The sequence below is a fragment of the Aquarana catesbeiana genome, linkage group LG01 (genome assembly GCF_042186555.1).
Source record: "Aquarana catesbeiana isolate 2022-GZ linkage group LG01, ASM4218655v1, whole genome shotgun sequence".
NCBI classification, from domain to species: domain Eukaryota; kingdom Metazoa; phylum Chordata; class Amphibia; order Anura; family Ranidae; genus Aquarana; species Aquarana catesbeiana.
In genome coordinates, this window is record NC_133324.1 from 5,838,644 (window position 1) to 5,861,139 (window position 22,496).

Genomic DNA, 22,496 nt, shown 5'->3' on the forward strand with positions numbered 1-22,496 from the left:
ATTTACACTAAAATGCAAAAAAAATTATATTTTTTTTTTACCAAAAAAAAATTCCCCTATAAGACCATTGGGCGGAAGTGATGTTGCTTCCGCCATCCAGTGGTGTGGAGCCGAGTGAAGGCCGTCTTCCCCTCACTTGGGTCCAAGCCGTTGAGGGGAGAGGACCCAATCGTCTCCGCCGCTACCGACAGCTCACGTAAGCGGCAGAGACGACCGGAGAGTGGTGGGAGGGGAGTCCCTTTCCCGCCCTCTCCCACTACCGATAAAAGTGATCTCGCGGATCTTTTATCTGAAAGCGGATCGCCCGCTGTGGAAGAGGATACCGGGGTTATGGCAGCTATCAATTATGCCCTTTGAAAGCCTGAAGGTGCTCATTGGATTTTGGGCCCTTGTATGAAACTAGGTTTCCAAAAAGTCTCACACATGTGGTATCCCCATACTCGGGAGAAGTAGCAGAAAGTGTGTCATGGTTATGCAATAGAGTTTGTCGATCAGCATACCTGTCTCCATGTGTTCATCTCTAGAGACCAGCTGACCCTCACCTGACTGCTTTTGTAACCTCTCCTCTAAGCATGGCCCCACCCCAGGCCCTATCAGGGAACCCTATATTAACCTGTGCACTGCAAGCCAGCAGTGCTGATCATCCATTGTGTGTTAGCCTCTGTGTGTACTTGCTGTGTTTCCTACGTCTGATTCCTGTTACCAACTTTGGCCTGTTCTTAACTATTCCTGTCTGCTCGTGACCCTGACCTTTGGCGTGTTCCCGACCATCCCTGTTTGCCTGTGACCCTGAACCTTGGCGTGTACTCTGTTGTCCTTGTCTGCTTGTGGCCCCGACCTTGGCTTGTCCCTTACTTTCCTTGTTGTTCCAGCCTGCTGCCTCCTTCCTCTTCTCCTGTAGTCTACCGTGAGCTTGAGCTGTGAGACCCTGGGGGCCGCGACCTGGAGCCAGACTGCAGCTCAGTCCATCCTTATCATTAAAGGCTCTGGTGAACACCTGCTGGCTCTTAGACTCCGCGCCCTGGGGAATCTATGCTCTAGCTCCCAGTGGTATCTGTGTCAGTGATCCAGTAGACCTGCTTCCTGAACCTCCCAGGGTTCAATCCGCAGCAGTCGGCCGTAGGGTCCACTACCTTGCGGTGCACTTCTGATCCCAACGGGGTGCATCTGTCACCTGGATACAGGTGACCAGACAGTTTGATCAGCCATGGACCCGGCTGATGTGCCACTACCCGCACATCTGTTGCCAGGCTTAGTTCGCAGACTTGAGACCCAGGAATCGCATCAGACCCAAGTGATGCGATTCCTTCAGGATTTGGCATCCCGTTTTGAACAGGTTCAGGCCTCATTAGGACCCCCGGTTCAACAACCTCAACCGCTATCTGCTGCTGCACCTATCGCACCAGTCGCAGCCACACATTCATTACAACTGTCAGATCCGGCCCGTTTCTCTGGGGACTCCAAAGCTTGCAGGGGGTTCCTTAGCCAGTGTACAATTCATTTTGAACTTCAGCCCCAAAACTTCCTGTCCGATCGGGCAAAAGTAGCCTATATTATATCCCTTCTGTCCGGCGAGGTGCTAGCTTGGGCTGCCCCTCTGTGGGAACTGAATGATCCAGTGGTTTCTAGCCTGTCTGATTTCTTGAAACTTTTTCGGAATATCTTCGAGGAACCGGGTCGTGTCTCCTCGGCAGCTAGTGCTCTTTTACGTCTCCGTCAAGAGTCAGCTTCTGTGGGACAGTATGCTCTTCAGTTCCGTATCCTCACAGCTGAATTGAGCTGGAATAATGAGGCCCTAGTTGCAACCTTTTTACATGGCCTCTCGGATAGAGTGAAGGATGAATTAGCAGGAAGATCCCTTCCTGCTGATCTGGACGGTGTCATCACCTTGTGTAACCAGATCGATATTCGCTTTCAGGAGAGGGCCCTGGAAAAAAGACGCCAGCACTCCCCGTTCCTTAGGCAGCTTGAGCTCCCAGTCCCTTCTCTTCGGTCCGAGGAGCACCCCCTGCCCGCTGAGGAACCTATGCAGCTGGGCTGAACCAAGTTGTCTCCTGAAGAACGCGCTAGGCGCAGAACTCTGGTCCTGTGCCTCTATTGTGGGGCCAAAGGTCATTTTCGTGACACTTGTTCTCTTCGTCTGGAAAAACGATCGGGGCTAATACATCTGTAAGGTGGAGTATTAGACCCTGAAGTATCACCTTCACCTTCTCGTCTTCTTCTTTCTGTGTTCCTTCATGTCGGCGCTTCCTCTCGTTCGGTCTCGGCACATCTGGATTCCGGAGCCGCTGGCAATTTCATGGATTGGGAAGCTGCATCTTCCATGAGACTTACCCTTTTGCCCCTTTCAATGCCATTGGTGGTCCTGGCAATTGATGGCACTGTTCTCCCAGGGGGTCCTATCCGCTTCCAGACCCTTCCTGTTAAGATGTCGGTAGGGACACTCCACCAGGAGTGGATATCCTTCCTTGTCTTGCCTAAAGCTTCATCTCCTATCATATTAGGTCTTCCTTGGTTACGGTTCCATTCTCCACACATTGACTGGACTGCTGGACGGATCCTGGCTTGGGGTTCCTCCTGTTCCTCTTCCTGCCTACTCAAGGTTACCCCAAAAGAGAAACTTCCTGTTGCCACCATCCTAGTATCTTCTGCTCTTCCCGCTGCATATAGCGATTTCTGTAATGTCTCCTGCAATAGTCGGGCTGAGGCACTCTCTGGGTCATGTGGCACTCTGGATGAGGAGCCCACCTGTAAACTTGAACCGATCATTCACTCCAGTTTGCATGGTCATTTACCTTTGCCTGTTCCTGGACCCCCTTGGACGCACACCCAGGCTGACTCGTCTACCAGTTCCACAGTCGCTACGCCCTGTGATGCGATTCTGGTGGTCGCTGCACCTGGCAATGCTGTTCAGACGGCCTCTGCACCAGTTCAGACTATGCCCAGTGAAGCTATCCAGCTTCACTTCTGTGACACATCACTTTTTAAACAACCTGGCCTCAGGGATCCACTGCCTTCTGCCCAGTCTGATGGTCCTGTGTTGGATGTCCAGCTCATCTTTAAGGGTCTGGGGGACCCTGCTTAGACTCCTGATGGTCTTCATATGCCTTTACCCAATCCTAAGAAGCCTTTAGCCCTCAATAAGTCCTCTCATCCTCTCCCTACCTCGGTTTCGGTCTCTGAGGATAATCTTAAGTACGAGGTTAGTCAAGTTCTCGATTCCCAGCGCTGTAGAGGCATTCTTCAGTACCTCGTACATTGGAAAGGGTTTGGTCCTGAGGAGAGGTCTTGGATCACTGCATCTGAGGTCTTTGCTCCTCGTCTATTGAGGAGGTTCCATCTGGAGTTTCCCTTTAAGCCTGGGCACAGGCAGGGGAGGGGGAGGTCTTAAGAGGGGGGGTACTGTCATGGTTATGCAATAGAGTTTGTCGATCAGCATACATGTCTCCATGTGTTCATCTCTAGAGACCAGCTGACCCTCACCTGACTGCTTTTGTAACCTCTCCTCTAAGCATGGCCCCACCCCAGACCCTATCAGGGAACCCTATATTAACCTGTGCACTGCAAGCCAGCAGTGCTGATCATCCATTGTGTGTTAGCCTCTGTGTGTACTTGCTGTGTTTCCTACATCTGATTCCTGTTACCGACTTTGGCCTGTTCTTAACTATTCCTGTCTGCTCGTGACCCTGACCTTTGGCGTGTTCCCGACCATCCCTGTTTGCCTGTGACCCTGAACCTTGGCGTGTACTCTGTTGTCCTTGTCTGCTTGTGGCCCCGACCTTGGCTTGTCCCTTACTTTCCTTGTTGTTCTAGCCTGCTGCTTCCTTCCTCTTCTCCTGTAGTCTACCGTGAGCGTGAGCTGTGAGACCCTGGGGGCCGCGACCTGGAGCCAGACTGCAGCGCAGTCCATCCTTACCATTAAAGGCTCTGGTGAACACCTGCTGGCTCTTAGACTCCGCGCCCTGGGGAATCTATGCTCTAGCTCCCAGTGGGATCTCTGTCAGTGATCCAGTAGACCTGCTTCCTGAACCTCCCAGGGTTCAATCCACAGCAGTCAGCCGTAGGGTCCACTACCTTGCGGTGCACTCCTGATCCCAATGGGGTGCATCTGTCACCTGGATACAGGTGACCTGACAATGTGTTTTGGAGTGTTTAGGGGGTAAAACCTTCTGGAGGTCATGAGGTCATGGTTGCTTGCAAAAATCTAACAATATAACTCCATTATTTCATTGTGGAGGACTGCTATTGGGCTCTCAAAAAGTCTCACACATGTGGTATCCCCATACTTGGGAGAAGTAGCAGAATGTATTTTGGAGTGTTTAGGGGGTAAAATCTTCTGGAGATGATGAGGTCATGGTTGCCTGCAAAAATCTAACAATATAACTCGATTATTTCATTGTGGAGGACTGTCATTGGGCTCCCAAAAAGTCTCACACATCTTGTGTCCCCATACTCGGGAGAAGTAGCAGAATGTTGAATTTTTTTTTGTAATTTTCTAAAAACTTCTATGGACTCAACATACCTCTCAGCAAATACCTCGGGGTATCTACTTTCCAAAAAAATGTGTAATTTTGGGGGTATTTGTATTATCCTGGCATCTCAGAGCCTCGGAAACTGTGATAGGCTGTCAGGAAGTGAAGCGAGCAAATTATGCCCATTAAAAGCCTGAAGGTGCTCATTGGAGTTTGGGCCCTTGTATGAAACTAGGTTCCCAAAAAGTCTCACACATGTGGTATCCCCATACTGGGGAGAAGTAGCAGATTGTGTTTTGGAGTGTTTAGGGGGTAAAACCTTCTGGAGGTCATGAGGTCATGGTTGCTTGCAAAAATCTAACAATATAACTCCATTATTTCATTGTGGAGGACTGCCATTGATGTCCGTTGGTTTTCCGGTTCACTTTTGGAATGGGAATTTATTAGGTTGCTGTACATGTTGGCATCCCATCCCCTATAGAGACCATTTGATACATATGAATATCTGGGATGAACGTAACTTTGTGGTATAAGATGCAGGGTGAGTTTGAATTCTAATTGGATTTTGTTACCGTTACCAATGATTTTGGGTAAAAAAAAATCAAAACTTTGGGCACATATTGTATATATTTTTTATATACAATATGTAGGATAACAATACATTTTACAGCATGTTTGTCTCTCAAACAGGTTTTTAGTGTTTACTATGTATGTTATTTTGCTCCGGTACACTCCGGACTTTTTGAAGGAGTTAGAGACCATAAAGGTGTCATTTTATAGGTTCAGTTTTGAAGGTAAATTCCTCCTTGTCGCACCTTTTTTTATTAGTGGGAAATGTTACGATAATTTGAAATGTCGGTAAGTTGCTTAAAGTTCAAAGTGAAGGAAATGCGGAAAAGAAAGACAAATTACAAGAAAGAGAAACTTTGAGGATATTCTATAGTATGAAGGATCTCTATGAGAGGAAATCACGTGTCTGGTGGAATATTGTGTATTTAACCACTTACCTACTGGGCACTTACACCCCCCTTCCTGCCCAGGCCATTTTTCAGCTTTCAGCGCTGTCGCACTTTGAATGACAATTGCGCGGTCATGCTACACTGTAACCTTGTGAAATTTTTTATCATTTTCCTCACACAAATAGAGCTTTCTTTGGTGGTATTTAATCACTGCTGGGATTTTTATTTTTTTACCAAAAAAAAGACCAACAACTTTGAAAAAATATAAGTTTTCTTAGTTTCTGTCAGTAAATTTTGAAAATAAGTAATTTTTTTCCTTCACTGATGTGCGCTGATGAGGCGGTGCTGATGTGCGCTGATGAGGCGGTGCTGATGGGTACTGATGAGGTGGCACTTATGGGCACTGATTAGGTGGCACTGATGAGGAGGCACTAATATTCTGTACTTATGGGCACTGATAGGTGGCACTGATATGTGGTACTAATGAGCACTGATAGGCGGCACTGATGGGTGGCACTGGTGGGCACTGATAGGTGACACTGGTGGGCACTAATAGGTGGCACTGACGGGCACTTATAGCCAGCACTGGTGGGCACTGATAGGCGGCATGGATAGGCGGCACTGATGGGCAGCACTGATGGGCATTAATGAGCAGCACTGATAGGTGGCACTGATGGGCACTGAAAGCCAGCACTGACTGGCATCACTAATGGTCACTGTTTGCTGGCTCTGGTGGGCACTGATTGTTGGCACTGATTGCTTGCACTGGTTGCTGGCACTGGTGGCACTCTAATGTAATCAGGGCACTGATCATCAGTGCCCTGATTACATCTCTCACTGTCCCCTGCGAGGAGATGCCGCTGATCAGCTCTCCTTGCCACACACTCTGTCAGTGTAAGGCGAGGAGCGCCGATTACCGGCACTTCCTTGTTTACATGTGACCGGCTGCGATTGGACACAGCCGATCACATGATTAAAGAGCCACTGATGCGAGATCGGGGTCGCACCATGTCCTAGCAACATGGCGCAACAGCGATTGCCACACTGCAAGCCCCTGCGGGCACTGCCGTTCAGGTGAGCCGTCATATGACATCCTCCCAGAACGAGAGCCACTTGCCCCTCGCCCACCGCCAAATGATGGAGGGACTATGCCCTCCATCATTTGGTGGTGGGCGGGTGGGCGGCAAGTGGTTAAAAAAAATTTAGAGAATTATCTCCAACCATCCCCTTAGAAATACTCACCCTTATAATCCCTGACATGTCACTAAAAAAAAATGGCTGGACCAAGGTATTATTAACCTCCAATGCCTTTTTCCGGCTCCTTGTTCAAATCCTTTGTTACAATTCAACAGGAGTTCCAACTACCGTCCAAACAGTGGAGGCCCGTCCATATGGGGCGCAGGGGAGCCGCCACCCTAATCCAAGCGCCCGGCCTCTAATCTACATACAGGGCGCCTGACGCATGGATTCCAATGGGTTTTAATACTTTAGAAGCACATGATTACAGTCTGAGGCTCTAATTGGCTTCAAAGAAGGGTGGGCTCGGGGCGCAGAGCACTGCGCCCCAAACCCACCCAGTTGTGTGACAATAGTGAATTAATTTTCGCTATTGTCTTCCTGATTCTCCTCCAGACCAAGCAGGAAGCGGGTCCTGAGACCCGTCACCCGCTTAGCTGAAAGGAGAAGCGATCCTATTGGCCACCTAGGAGGAGGAGGGAGGAGACACACGGTCGACGCCGCCTTGATGCTGAGGAGAAGGAGGAGACGCAAGGGGAAGCCGCCACCTGCCACCTGGAGGAAGTACTGCCCGCGACCTAAATGGGGTAAGTGCGGGGCTGGTGACCCACCGACCACTTGTTCACCTACATATGACTGAAACATTGTATCTCTAACCTTACAAACCCCCTGTATGTAATTCCCAGTCCGGTGTGGCATTACCTTACTGGAACCATTACCAACCAAAAAGGTATCTCGCTGATATACTCCACTTTCGACTTAAAAAGACCTTTGTCAAATCTAACACACACCCCCCCCCCCCCAGCACCGGCTCCCCCCTGCCATGTACAGGTGTATCTGTATCACAAAGTGATATATTTCAAGCATTTCTTTCTTTTAATTTTGATGATTACGGCTGACAGAGAGTGAAAACCCAAAATTCAGTACTCTCAGAAAATTAGAATATTACATAAGACCAATAAAAAAAGGATTTTTAATACAGAAATGTTGGCTTAGTGAACAGTCCTTCCATGTACAGTATAGTATATACTCAATACTTGGTCGAGGGCTCCTTTTGCATGAATTAGTGCATCAATGTGGCATGGCGTCCCAATACTTTTGGTAATATAGTGTATATCTACAGTGTCATAAGTCTCAAAAAAAAGAAGAGAAAAATAAACTTTTGATATGCGAAGTACGTAATAGGTATGCTTGTTCCTGGTTAGTGACACCAGGTGGTGAAGAGAGGGTTAGTCAGAAGACGATGGCCCCCGAAGCCTGCAGCTTTATAAATAAATCAGTAATGTTGTCCTCTGCTTCCTACTATTGGCCCCCATGAAGAAACTCCAGTATTCAGGTGGGTTTCTCACACTGCATTCCCCCCAGATATCTCTAGACTACCTCCCACTCCCCATACATATAACACAGCATGGAGGGGCTCGGTGAAGGTGGTGTGGATGGTGTGGAGGTGTCGGATCGGGTCACCCCGATCGTAAAAGGAGATCCGCCCGGCCTCATAATCCAGTTCTATCCTGACTCTGCAGCTGGAGATCTTGTGGGGTAATCGGGTCTTCTTACTGTCGTGTATTGCTAAGTACCGATCACACCACCTCCCCACAGCCCAGGACTTCTTATTATATCCAATCAGTGACTGATCTCCACTTCTGTCTATACTGGGGTAACACATCCCAACTCCCCATTCACCTGATCTCCCGACGTCCACTACCCAGGAATGTCGCCCTGAGGAGAAACTCTGTCTGCTCATCACCTGAGAAAAATCCAGAAACCTCTTTGGTGTTTCTGGGCCATGATGGCGATGAAATGTCCAGGAAGCAGTTTTCCTGTCATTTGATATTTCCAGATCATTAGCAGCTGTGCTCACATCCAGTAATATGCCTGCAAACCCTGACACCCCCGACGTTTGCTGTGCAAACCCATTATTTGGTCCTCTATCCTGGCAATGTGAGCATCGCATGGTAGGGGAGGGTTGGGGACGTCTACTGGACGGTTCGGCATTGATGTGACCTTTGCCCTTTGTAGTAGAACATGGATAGACATGTGTGCCTGGATATTTCTCTACATTTTCCTCAGACATGGTATCGGATAAACCTGTGTGTAATGTGTGTGAGACCCCCGCTACATCCAGATCCCCTCCATCATGGAGGAGCTTATCATGTCTCTCTTTGTCCTCATCATTTCCATCCTCGGTATCACACAAGTCCTCTGAATCTGATTGCTCACCATCCTCAGTATCAGACAAGTCCCCTGTGTGTGATTTCTGTAGGACAGTCAGTGGATCCCTCATAAGGTCTCTGAACAGGGCAGTGACTCTCTTGGTTTCACCATCTGCTTTTCCTTGTACTTCCCTCCTGTGTTCCTGCAGACTCTGGACAATATTGTCCATCTCCTCTCTCATTTTTTGTGCAGCATTATTCATGATTTCCTCTCTTTTCTCAGAGGCCTCATCAAGTGACCTCACCTGGTGACCTTCATCCAGCCTGCAGGACACACAGATACAGGTGGAGTCCTCAGTGCAGTAATACTCAAGGATCTTCTTCAGGACTAAGCATTTCCTGTTCTCCAGGGAAGTGGTGGGGACACACAAGACGTGTTCTGGTGACTTGCTGTGGACTCTCAGGTGATTGTCACACAGAGAAGCTTCACACCTCAGACAGGACTTCACAGCAGGTACAGGAGTGTGAATACAGTAGGTACAGAAGACCCCGGACTCCTCCTGGTGTGACTGAGCAGAGAGGAAATTCTCCACTATGTTACGCAGTGTTATGTTCCTGTGCAATGCAGGCCGTTCCTGGAACACCTCTCTGCATTCAGGACAGGAATATCCTTCAGACCCCTCCTGTGTATTCAGCACACTATCAATACAGACCCGGCAGAAGTTGTGTCCACATTTCAGGGTCACAGGATCCGTATAAATGTTCAGACAGACGGGACATTCCAGATCCTCCTTCAGATGAGAAGACGCCATCGCTGGTAACAGAAGAGTAAAGCGAGAAGATTAGACTCTGTCAGCTTTATTTCAGAAGAAAACATGTACAAAGTCTAATAACACATAACAGTCATGCATATAAAAATATAAATTATAACAGTGCTGCGCTACCAATCACTCACATATATAAACCTGTGTACTAACTCAACCACTTCAGTTCCAGTGAACTACTGGTACATCACTGGACTTTGTGTGGTTATACTGGGAGATACCTGAAGCTACAGGCATCATCCTGGTATTGTTTTAGAGCCGACAGTCAGCTTTCTTGTAAAAGCACTCCTAGCGCCTAATTAGCTGCTGGCATGCTTTTACAAGCAGTGGGAGGGGATATCCCCCCTCCTGCCACCTACTGTGGCTTTTCTCAGATTCTCCCATCCCAACGGAAGAACTGGGCAACTAGCCGATGCTTCAGCCGGCTGGCCATAGAGGTAATCAGAGACCGGAATGGCTCTAATCACCTCTATGATATAGGCAGGGCTTTTTTTCTGATAGAATTTGCTGGAACATTGTTCCGGCACCTCCGCCAGAGACAGTGTGGGAGGCACTGGGAGCAAAGCCCGCTGCCACACCCGAGTGATCAAACAGCGGAGCAGGTGAGCAGGAGATGGAGCTGAACTCCAGCTGCAGCCTGAGAGAGCAGAATGCAGGGTGATCTGCACTCCGCTCCGCCTCTCCCTGTAGACTGGAAGCTTGTTTTAGTGCACTTGAGCCAGTGAAGTTGCTGCCTCTTGTCGTGCTGTCTCTTTGCTATATTGGGCTGTCTCTTTGCTGGACTGGGGTGTCTCTTTGCTGGGCAGTCTCTTTGCTGGATTGGACTGTCTCTTTGCTGGACTGGGCTGTCTCTTTGCTGGACTGGGCTGTCTCTTTGCTGGATTTGGGTCGTCTCTTTGTTGGATTGGGCTGTCTCTTTGCTGGGCCATCTCTTTGCTGAATTGGGCTGTCTCTTTGCTGGATTTGGGCTGTCTCTTTGCTGGACTGGGCTGTCTCTTTGCTATATTTGGCCTGTCACTTTGCTAGATTGGGTTGTCTCTTTCCTGGACTGAACTGTCTTTTTGCTGGACTGGGCTGTCTCTTTGCTTGATTGGGCAGTCTTTATGCTGGACTGAGCTGCCTGTCTATTTGCTGGATTGGACCGTCTCTTTTCTGGACTGGGCTGTCTCTTTGCTATATTTGGCCTGTCACTTTGCTAGATTGGGTTGTCTCTTTCCTGGACTGAACTGTCTTTTTGCTGGACTGGGCTGTCTCTTTGCTTGATTGGGTTGTCTATTTACTGGATTGGGCTATCTCTTTGCTGGACTGGGCCATTTCTTTGCTGGACTGGGCTGTCTCTTTGCTGGATTTGGGTTGCCTCTTTGCTGGACTGGGGCAGTCTTTTTGCTGTACTGGGCTGTCTCTTTGCTAGATTGGACTGTCTTTTTGCTGGATTGGGCTGTCTCTTTGCTAGATCAGACTGTCTTTTTGCTGGACTGGGCTGTCTCTTTGCTGGATTTGGGTTGTCTCTTTGCTGGACTGGGCTGTCTCTTTGCTGGATTAGGCCACCTCTTTGCTGGACTGGGCTGTCTGTTTGCCTGGTTTTGGACCGTATCTTTGTTGGATTGGGCTGTCCCTTTGCTGGATATGGAGCTGTCTCTTTGTGGGATATGGGCTGTCTCTTTGCGGGATATGGGCTGTCTCTTTGCTGGATATGGAGCTGTCTCTTTGCGGGATATGGAGCTGTCTCTTTTATGGATTGGGCAGTCACTATGCTGGACTGAGCTGCCTGTCTATTTGCTGGATTGGGCCGTCTCTTTGCTGGATTGGGCAGTCTTTATGCTGGACTGAGCTGCCTGTCTATTTGCTGGATTGGGCCATCTCTTTTCTGGACTGGGCTGTCTCTTTGCTATATTTGGCCTGTCACTTTGCTAGATTGGGTTGTCTCTTTCCTGGACTGAACTGTCTTTTTGCTGGACTGGCTGTCTCTTTGCTTGATTGGGCTGTCTCTTTGCTGGACTGGGTTGTCTATTTACTGGATTGGGCCGTCTGTTTGCTGGACTGGGCCATTTCTTTGCTGGACTGGGCTGTCTCTTTGCTGGATTTGGGCTGTCTCTTTGCTGGATTTGGGCTGTCTTTTTGTTGTACCGGGCTGTCTCTTCGCTAGATTGAGCTGTCTTTTTTCTGGACTGGGCTGTCTCTTTGCTGGATTGTGCTGTCTTTTTGCTGGACTGGGCCGTCTCTTTGCTGGACTGGGCTGCCTCTTTGCCTGGATTTGGACTGTCTTTTTGTTAGATTTGGCTGTCTCTTTGCTGGACTGGGCCTGCCTCCTTGCCTGAATTTGGACTGTCTCTTTGCTGGATATGGAGCTGTCTCTTTGTTGGATTGGGCTGTCTCTTTGCTGAATATGGAGCTGTTTCTTTGCGGGATTGGGCCGTCTCTTTTCTGGACTGGGCTGTCTCTTTGCTGGATATGGATCTGTCTCTTTGCTGGATATGGAGCTGTCTCTATGCTGGACTGGGCTGTCTCTTTGCTGGATTTGGACTGTCTTTTTGTTGGATTGGGTTGTCTCTTTGCTGGATATGGGTCTGTCTCTTTGAGTGATATGGGGCTGTTGAAATCGTCTGGAAGTGCCTTTGAGCTTACTTTGGTAAGTGCTGGATATTTCTAATGTTTTGTGCATTTTACTACATTGCTTTTTATGAACAAATTCCATACAAATTTCTTGTATAGTCCCCTAAATTACACTTGGTCACCTGTTCTCTAAAGGGGACGTTGCAAGGAGGTGTGTAGGGGTGGAGATAAGGGGTCCCACACATGTGAGGTATCACCGCGAACATCAGATCGTGGTAATTCCAGCACTATGGATGAGCTTCGTGTTCGAGTCGAACCCATGTTCGACTCGAACATCGGCTGTTCGATCGTTTGCCGAATTGCGAACGATATGGGCCGTTCGCGCCAAATTCGTGTGGCGCGTCACGGCCCATAATTCACTGCGGCATCGCAGTGCATTGCTTGCTGATGATTGGCCAAGCATGCACTATGACCCGCATGCTTGGCCAATCACAGCGCCGCCTTAACAGAGAGCCATAATTGGCCAAAGCCAAGGAGGCTTTGGCCAATTATGGCTCAGGGGATTTAGTACACGCCCCACACTATATAAGGCCGCCTTCACGGCGGCCCTGTGCAGTGTGTTCCGGTGTGCTTAGAGAGAGAGAGAGACAGTGTCATTTCATTTGAGTTAGATAGATTAGGCAGGACAGTCAGTCAGTTAGCTGCACTTAAAGTGTATTGTGTATATATATATGCATCCCAGGTGTTGCATATATATATATATATATATATACACTGTATTCAGTTTAGCTAGATCCGTTCCTGTTATCTTCTAGACTATTTACATTTAGTGCAGTGCATGCTGCTCACAGTGTTCAGCTAGATCCGTTCCTGTTATATTCCTACTGACAGGCAGGCTTGTCTTGTTACAGTATTTTGAAGAAAATTACTGGTGTTCTTTTGATCCTATTAGTGCCACAGTCAGGCAGCTAGACTATTTACAGTTAGTGCAGTGCGTCCTGCCCACAGTGTTCTGCTAAACCTACAAGTTAGTGGGGTGCGTCCTGCTCACAGTGTTCAGCTAAACCTACAAAAGTTAGTGGGGTGCGTCCACCTCACAGTGTTCAGCTAAACCTACAAGCTAGTGGGGTGCGTCCTGCTCACAGTGTTCAGCTAGATCCGTTCCTGTTATCTTCTTACTGACAGGCAGGCTTGTCTTGTTACAGTAAATACAGCTACCTGAAGAAAATTGCTGGTGTTCTTTTGATCCTATTAGTACCACAGTCAGGCAGCTAGACTATTTACAGTTAGTGCAGTGCGTCCTGCTCACAGTGTTCTGCTAAACCTACAAGTTAGTGGGGTGCGTCCACCTCACAGTGTTCAGCTAAAGCTACCTGTAGAAGGTTGGTGGTGTTCTCATACTACAGGCAGGCAGTTGATTTTGCTAGCTGCAGTATCAGTACATATATATATATATATATATATATCCCAGCTTAGTGCAGCTACAGGCCATTAGTATGTCTGGAAGGCCAAGAAGGAGAGGCAGACAGTCACAAGCCAATAAGAGAGGGCAAGCAGGCTCTGTGTCTAGTGCTGGTCGTGGAGACGATGCATCCTCATCAGCACGTGGCCATGGGACACGCTTGGCCTTTTTTTCGGCAGCTGGCCATGTTGAGCCGCAACATGCGGAAGACTTGGTCGAGTGGATGACCAAGCCGTCCTCATCCTCCTCATCCTCTCTCACCCATGCCCAGGGTACTTTGTCTGGCAAAGCAGCGGCCTCTTCCCTCGGCTCAATGTCATCAGTGACTCCTTCCCTAGCCCCACCATGTCCTCCTGAGGAGTCCCTCGAACTGTTTGACCACAGTGTTGGGTACATGCTCCAGGAGGATGCCCAGCGTTTGGAAGGCTCTGATGATGATACTGAGCTCGATGAAGGCAGTAACACGAGCACGGACAGAGGGGGTGCCCAAGAAGGACAGCAATCTGGCAGTCATGCTCCCCCTGCTGCAGCATACTGCCAGGTTTGCTCCAGTGATGAGGAGGGAGGGGATGATGAGGTCACTGACTCAACGTGGGTGCCTGATAGGAGAGAGGAGGAGGAGGAGGAGGCGGCACATCACCAACGAGGCAGGATGCCCTCCAGGGGCCAGCCTAAGGGCAGCACATTGACTGCATCACACCCCAAAGCTCCACATGTGCAGGGCGCTGCAGTCTCTGCGCGTTATTCAAAAAGTTCTTTGGTGTGGGCCTTTTTTGAGACGAGTGCATCAGATCGCACCGCTGCTATTTGCAACATATGTCTCAAGCGTATCTCGCGTGGCCAAAACATCTCCCGCTTGGGTACCACATGCTTGACCAGACATATGTTGACCTGCCATGCAGTTCGTTGGCAAGCGTATCTAAAAGACCCACACCAAAGAACAAAGAGGACCTCTGCTTGCTCCTCATCAGCTGAGATTTCCAACCCCACTAGACCTTCAGTCCTCTCTGAGACCTGCACTGAGAGGAATGAAGGTGTAGAATTAGGTATGTCACAGCCACGTACTTGTGGGCAATCTGATTTTGGTACACCGACGTCAGATTGTACCAGGCAAATTTCCCTGCCCCAGCTGCTGCACCGCCGAAAGAAGTTTGCTCCCAGCCATCCACATGCCCAACGGTTGAATGCTAGCTTGGCAAAATTGCTAGCACTTCAACTGCTGCCTTTTCAGTTGGTAGACTCTGCCCCCTTCCGTGAGTTTGTGGAATGTGCGGTTCCTCAGTGGCAGGTACCCAAACGCCACTTTTTCTCACGGAAGGCGATTCCGGCTCTCTACCAGCATGTGGAAGGCAATGTCCATGCCTCGCTGGACAGGGTGGTCAGCGGTAAGGTGCATATTACCGCTGACTCATGGTCCAGCAGGCATGGACAGGGACGTTACCTAAGTTTCACGGCGCATTGGGTGACTCTGCTGGCAGCTGGGAAGGATGCAGGACAAGGTGCAGTAGTGTTGGAGGTTGTTCCGCCACCGCGCCTCCAAAATGCTAATGATTGTGACACACCTCTCTCCTCCACCCCCTCCTCTTCTTCTTCCTTCATGGCCTCTTCCTCGGAACCAGCGGTGCTCCGTAGTCGTTCAAGGGGCTACGCAAGTACGCAGGCCAAAAGATGCCATGCGGTGCTTGAGCTGGTGTGCTTGGGGGACAGGAGCCACACTGGGGCAGAGGTTCTGTCAGCTCTGCAGGGGCAGGTTCAGAGGTGGTTGAGCCACGCCAACTTAAGGCAGGAATGGTGGTTTGCGACAATGGCACCAACCTCCTCTCTGCCCTCCGACAGGGACAAATGACCCATGTGCCCTGTATGGCTCACATCCTTAACTTGGTGGTGCAGCGGTTCTTGGGCAGGTACCCGGGCTTACAGGATGTCCTGAGGCAGGCCAGGAAAGTCTGTGTGCATTTCCGCCGGTCATATAATGCCAGTGCTTGGCTGACGGACCTCCAAAAGGAGTTTAACCTGCCCAAGAACCGCCTAATCTGTGACATTCCCATCAGGTGGAACTCAACGTTGGCCATGCTGCAGCGGCTGCACACGCAGCAGAGGGCCATCAATGAGTACCTGTGCGACTATGGCACCAGGACAGGGTCAGGGGAGCTTGTTTTTTTTCCCCACGCCAGTGGGCCATGATCAGGGATGCATGCACTGTCCTGTCACCATTTGAGGAGGCCACGAGGATGGTGAGCAGTGACAGTGCATGCATCAGTGACACTGTCCCCCTTGTCCACCTGTTGGAGCACACGCTGCGTGGAATAATGGACAGGGCACTTGAGGCAGAACAGAGGCAGGAAGAGGAGGACTTCCTCTCAAGGCCCCCTTTATCCAGACAGTGTTCCTGCGTGCCCACCGATCACACAGGAAGAGGACAAGGAGGAAGAGGAGGAGGAGGAGGAGAAAGATTGTGTCAGTATGGAGGTGGAGCCTGGCACATAGCATCAGCAGCAGTCTTTAAGGGATCAGTCCCAAGAAACACATGGACTTGTACGTGGCTGGGAGGAGGTGGCTGTGGACCATGTCGTCCTTAGTGACCCAGAGGACTCCGGACCGAATGCCTCAGCAAACCTACGCTGCATGGCCTCCCTGATCCTGCAAAGCCTGTGTAAGTATCCTCGTATTCGTGGTATCAAGGAGAAGGACCAATACTGGCTGGCAACCCTCCTTGATCCACGTTACAAGGGTAAGGTTGCGGACCTTATCTTGCCATCGCAGAGGGAGCAGAGGATGAAACATCTTCGGGAGGCCTTGCAGAAAGGTCTGTGCAACGCGTTCCCAGAGACTGGGAGGTTACAAACTCCTGTTTCTGGACAACGTGTTGCTGAGGCTTCGGTCAGTCAAAGAAGGAGCGGTGGAGAAGGTGGCCGTCTGACCGATGCGTTCAGACAATTTTTTGGTCCGCAGCCCCAAGGTATGATCGGTTCCAGCAACCATCGCCAGCGTCTGTTTTACATGGTGCAGGAATACCTAGGGGCAAGATCAGACTTGGACACCTTTCCCACCGAAAATCCTCTGGGTTACTGGGTCTTGAGGATGGATCACTGGCCAGAGCTTGCACAGTATGCAATTGAGCTACTGGCCTGTCCTGCATCCAGCGTTCTTTCGGAACGCACATTCAGTGCTGCTAGAGGCTTTGTAACCGATCACAGGGTGCGTCTGTCCACTGACTTGGTCGATCGACTGACCTTCATAAAAATGAATGAGTCTTGGATCACCACCAGCTACCAAGCACCTGATGCTGATGTAACCGAATAATTTTTTTTTGAAATCTCAGATCCCTTCAAAGACTGCCTATGCTGATGCTGAGTGACTATCCCTGAGTAATTATCCTCTTCCTCCTCAATCATCACGCTGATAGCTTGTAAGAACATTTTTGGTTCTGGGTGCCACCACCAGTGCCTAAGGCACAATTTTTCAGCCCCTGTTTAACAGGGGCGTGTAATTACGATTTTTGATGTAATACTTTGCAGCAGGGCTCGTTCCTGCATTCCAACTAGAGTGTCTGTGAGGGGTTGCAGTGTTGTGGCACCAGCACCAGTGCCTAAGGCCCAATTTTTCAGCCCTTGTTTAACAGGGGCGTGTAATTACAATTTTTGCTGCAATACTTTGCAGCAGGGCTCGTTCCTGCATTCCAACTAGAGTGTCTGTGAGGGGTTGCAGTGTTGTGGCACCAGCACCAGTGCCTAAGGCCTAATTTTTCAGCTCCTGTTCAACAGGGGCATGTAATTACAATTCTTGATCTAATATTTCACAGCAGAGCCCTGTGAGGGCTTACAGTGTTGTGGCCACAGCAACACCTAAGGCCCAAATTTCTGCTGAGTATATAGGGCAGGACCCTACTTTCAAACAACTAACTTACAAACGACTCCTACTTGCAAACGGAAGGAGACAACAGGAAGTGAGAATAAATCTACCCCTAGGAAGGGAAATTCTCTCCTGTAAGAGTTAATATGGGAAAAACATTTCTCCTTTCCACTGATGCTTTCCAATCCATTGGGACAAAAAGTGAGGTGAAATCTTCTGAAGAGGAGGAAAGACAGCAAAACAAATGTCACAGGGGTGATAACCCTTCCCTATGTTTTCCAAAAAGCTTAAAAAAGATTTTTTGGCTGGAGCTAAACACGTTAAAAATGTACCCGTTCAAAATTACAAACAGATTCTACTTAACAACAAACCTACAGCCTGTATACTGCTGTTCAGAGTATATAGGGCCTGGTGGCCCCACACCTTTCCTTATTTTAATTTGGGTGCGGGGTTCCCCTTAATATCCATACAAGACCCAAAGGGCCTGGTAATGGACTGGGGGGTACCCATGCCGTTTGTCTCACTGATTTTCATCCATATTGCCAGGACCCGACATTACATTAAACCCGCAAGCAGTTTTGAATGAGATTTTTTCCTTTAAAAATGACATTTGGTGCAGGGACTGTTCTAAGCACGGGAAACACACGTCACTTTACAGGCATACTATAGACACCCCTCAGGTACGATATTTAAAGGAATATTTTACTTTTTTTTTTTTTACTTTAAGCATCATTAAAATCACTGCTCCCGAAAAAACGGACGTTTTTAAAAGTTTTTTTTGCATTGATACATGTCCCCTGGGGTAGGACCCGGGTCCCCAAACCCTTTTTAGGACAATACCATGCAAATTAGCCTTTAAAATGAGCACTTTTGATTTCGAACGTTCGAGTCCCATAGACGTCAATGGGGTTCTAACGTTCGTGCGAACTTTCGGTCCGTTCGCAGGTTCTGGTGCGAACCGAACCGGGGGGTGTTCGGCTCATCCCTATCCAGCACCAGACCTCCTCTGCAATTATAAAGTGGTAACCCGTAAAGCCCTTTAAAGCATCACCTATGGATAGTAAAATTTACGCCATTTGTCGCCATTGCACCGGCGTGCGCAGTTTTACAGTATGACATGTTTGGTATCTATTTACTCGGCATAACATCATATTTTATATTTTAACAAACAATTGGGCATTGTATTGTGCTTTTTTTCATTAAAATTTTTTAAAAAAGTGGATTATATCCAATGAAATTACGTTTCACAAAATTGCTGCGCAAATAACGTGTGAAATAAAAAAATGCAACACCTGACATTTCATTCTCTAGGGCCTCTGCTTGAAAAAAAAATTAATAATAATGTTTGGGGGTTCTAAGAAATTTTCTAGCAAAAAATATTTTTTACATGTAATAAATTGGGTAATAAATTTAAAAGAGCGAACAAAAGTCCTGGATGGCTTAACTCCAATGTAAAAATGCATATAAAAGCAAAGGAGAAGGCCTTCAAAAAATACAAGGTTGAGGGATCATCATCAGCATTCAGACCTTATAAAGAATGCAACAAGAAATGTAAGGGTGCAATTAGGATGGCTAAGATAGAACATGAAAGACACATAGCGGAGGAGAGCAAAAAAATCCAAAGAAATTCTTTAAGTATGTAAACAGTAAAAAAGGGAGGACAGACCATATTGGCCCCATAAAGAATGAGGAAGGACATCTGGTTACAAAGGATGGGGAGATGGCAAAGGTATTGAATTTATTCTTCTCCTCAGTCTTCACGAGTGAATCGGGGGGCTTCAGTAACCAAAACTGCAGTGTTTATCCTCAGGACACAACACAGGAAGCACCTCCATGGTTAACAGAGGACGGAATTAAAATTAGACTTGAGAAACTTAACATTAATAAATCACTGGGACCAGATGGCTTGCATCCGAGGGTACTTAGGGAACTCAGTCAAGTGATTGCCAGACTGTTGTTCCTAATTTTTACAGACAGTCTATTGACTGGAATGGTACCAGCTGATTGGAGAAAAGCCAATGTAGCACCAATATTTAAAAAGGGCCCAAAATACATCCCTGGGAATTACAGACCAGTTAGCCTAACATCAATAGTATGTAAACTCTTGGAGGGGATGATAAGGGACTATATACAAGATTTTAGTAATGAGAACGGTATCATTAGCAGTAATCAGCATGGATTCATGAAGAATCGTTCTTGCCAAACCAATCTATTAACCTTCTATGAGGAGGTGAGTTGCCATCTAGATAAAGGAAGGCCCGTAGACGTGGTGTATCTGGATTTTGCAAAAGCATTTGACACAGTTCCCCATAAACGTTTACTGTACAAAATAAGGTGCGTTGGCATGGACCATAGGGTGAGTACATGGATTGAAAACTGGCTACAAGGGCGAGTTCAGAGGGTGGTGATAAATGGGGAGTACTCAGAATGGTCAGGGGTGGGTAGTGGGGTCCCCCAGGGTTCTGTGCTGGGACCAATCCTATTTAATTTGTTCATAAACGACCTGGAGGATGGGATAAACAGTTCAATCTCTGTATTTGCAGACGATACTAAGCTAAGCAGGGCAATAACTTCTCCGCAGGATGTGGAAATCTTGCAAAAAGACCTGAACAAATTAATGGGGTGGGCGACTACATGGCAAATGAGGTTCAATGTAGAAAAATGTAAAATAATGCATTTGGGTGGCAAAAATATGAATGCAATCTATACACTGGGGGGAGAACATCTGGGGGAATCTAGGATGGAAAAGGACCTGGGGTCCTAGTAGATGATAGGCTCAGCAATGGCATGCAATGCCAAGCTGCTGCTAATAAAGCAAACAGAATATTGGCATTAAAAGGGGATCAACTCCAGAGATAAAACGATAATTCTCCCGCTCTACAAGACTCTGGTCCGGCCGCACCTGGAGTATGCTGTCCAGTTCTGGGCACCAGTCCTCAGGAAGGATGTACTGGAAATGGAGCGAGTACAAAGAAGGGCAACAAAGCTAATAAAGGGTCTGGAGGATCTTAGTTATGAGGAAAGGTTGTGAGCTCTGAACTTATTCTCTCTGGAGAAGAGACGCTTGAGAGGGGATATGATTTCAATTTACAAATACTGTACTGGTGACCCCACAATAGGGAGAAAACTTTTCCGCAGAAGAGAGTTTAATAAGACTCGTGGCCACTCATTACAATTAGAAGAAAAGAGGTTTAACCTTAAACTACGTAGAGGGTTCTTTACTGTAAGAGCGGCAAGGATGTGGAATTCCCTTCCACAGGCGGTGGTCTCAGCGGGGGGCATCGATAGCTTCAAGAAACTATTAGATAATCACCTGAATGACCGCAATATACAGGGATATGTAATGTAATACTGACACATAATCACACACATAGGTTGGACTTGATGGACTTGTGTCTTTTTTCAACCCCACCTACTATGTAACTATGTAACTATGTGTAACATGTAAACAAAAGTGCCCGAAAATATGTGATTCTGCATTACCCGCAGTAAATGCACACTGCGCGGTCGGCAAATGGATATTCATCAAATGTTACTGTGCTAAAAAAATGAGTTTGTGTTTATTATGAACACATAATCCTTCATAGTGACAGTTCATCAAATAAGTGTTCAATGGTGCTGTAGCCAATTGCTTACCGGACACTTTTACCCCCTTCCTGCCCAGGCCAGCTTTCAGCTCTCACACTTTGAATGACAATTGCGCGGTCATGCCACACTATACTCATATGAAAAGTCTTTTTGCCCCACACAAATAGAACTTTCTTTTGGTGGTATTTAATCACCTCTGGGGGGTTTTTATTTTTTGCTAAACAAACAAAAAGACCGAAAATTTTGAAAACTTTTTTCATAGTTTGTTATAAAATTTTGCAAACAGGTAATTGTTCTTCTTCACTGATGGGCACTGATAGATGCCACTGATGAGCACTGATAGATAGCATTGATGGGCAGTGATAGGTGGCACTGATGGACACTGATAGGTGACACTGATAGGTGGTACAGAGAGTTGGCACTGATAGGTGGCACTGATGAGCACTGATAGGTGGCACTGATGGGCACTGATAGGTGGTACAGAGAGTTGGCACTGATAGGTGCCACTGATGAGCACTGATAGGTGGCACTGATGGGCACTGATGGATGGTACAGAGAGTTGGCATTGATAGGTGGCACTGATGGGCTCTGATAGATGGTACAGAGAGTTGGCACTGATAGGTGTCACTGATGAGCACTGATAGGTGGCACTGATAAGCACTGATAGATGGTACAGAGAGTTGGCATTGATAGGTAGCACTGATGGGCACTGATAGATGGTACATAGGGTTGGCACTGATAGGTTCCACTGATGGGCACTGATAGGTGGCACTGATGAGCACTGATAGGTGGCATTGATGGGCTCTGATAGATGGTACAGAGAGTTGGCACTGATAGGTGGCACTGATAGATGTTATGGAGAGTTGGCACTGATAGGTGGCACTGATAGGCAGCACTGATGGGCACTGATATGTGACACTGATGATGAGGCACTGATGGGCACTGACAGGCGGTACTGAGAGTTGGCACTGATAGGTGGCATTGATATGTGACACTGATGAGGCACTGATTGGCAGCACAGATAGGCACTAATAGGTGGCACTGGTGGGCACTGATTAGAAGTGCTAATGAGCACTGTTGGATGGCACTGGTGGGCACTGATTAGAAGTGCTAATGAGCATTGTTGGATGGCACTGGTGGGCACTGATTAGCTGCACTGGAGGGCACCAAGGGGACCAATGTCCCTCTAACAGAAGTCAGTTAATGGCTTTCTTCACGAAAAGGCAGCACTAATATGTGATACTGATGAGGCACTGGTGGGCACTAAAAGGCAGCACTAATATGTGATACTGATGAGGCACTGGTGGGCACTAAAAGGCAGCACTAATATGTGATACTGATGAAGCACTGATGGGCAGTGATTGGCAACACAGATGGGCACTGATAGGTGGCACTGG

The 22,496-nt window shown here is 48.0% G+C and overlaps 1 protein-coding gene across 2 annotated transcripts in view; it reads right to left on the bottom strand.

Moving 5' to 3' along the window:
- Positions 1 to 7,620: 7,620 nt before the first annotated feature.
- The window catches only part of LOC141129825 (E3 ubiquitin/ISG15 ligase TRIM25-like), a 79,176-nt gene continuing 64,300 nt past the window's right edge, over positions 7,621 to 22,496 (bottom strand). For both annotated transcript variants that reach the window (XM_073617896.1, XM_073617892.1), the window contains exon 2: positions 7,621 to 9,634. In XM_073617896.1, the coding sequence (XP_073473997.1) occupies positions 8,013 to 9,632 (1,620 nt within the window). In that variant the 5' untranslated portion in view covers positions 9,633 to 9,634 and the 3' untranslated portion in view covers positions 7,621 to 8,012. The remainder of the gene's footprint in view (positions 9,635 to 22,496) is intronic.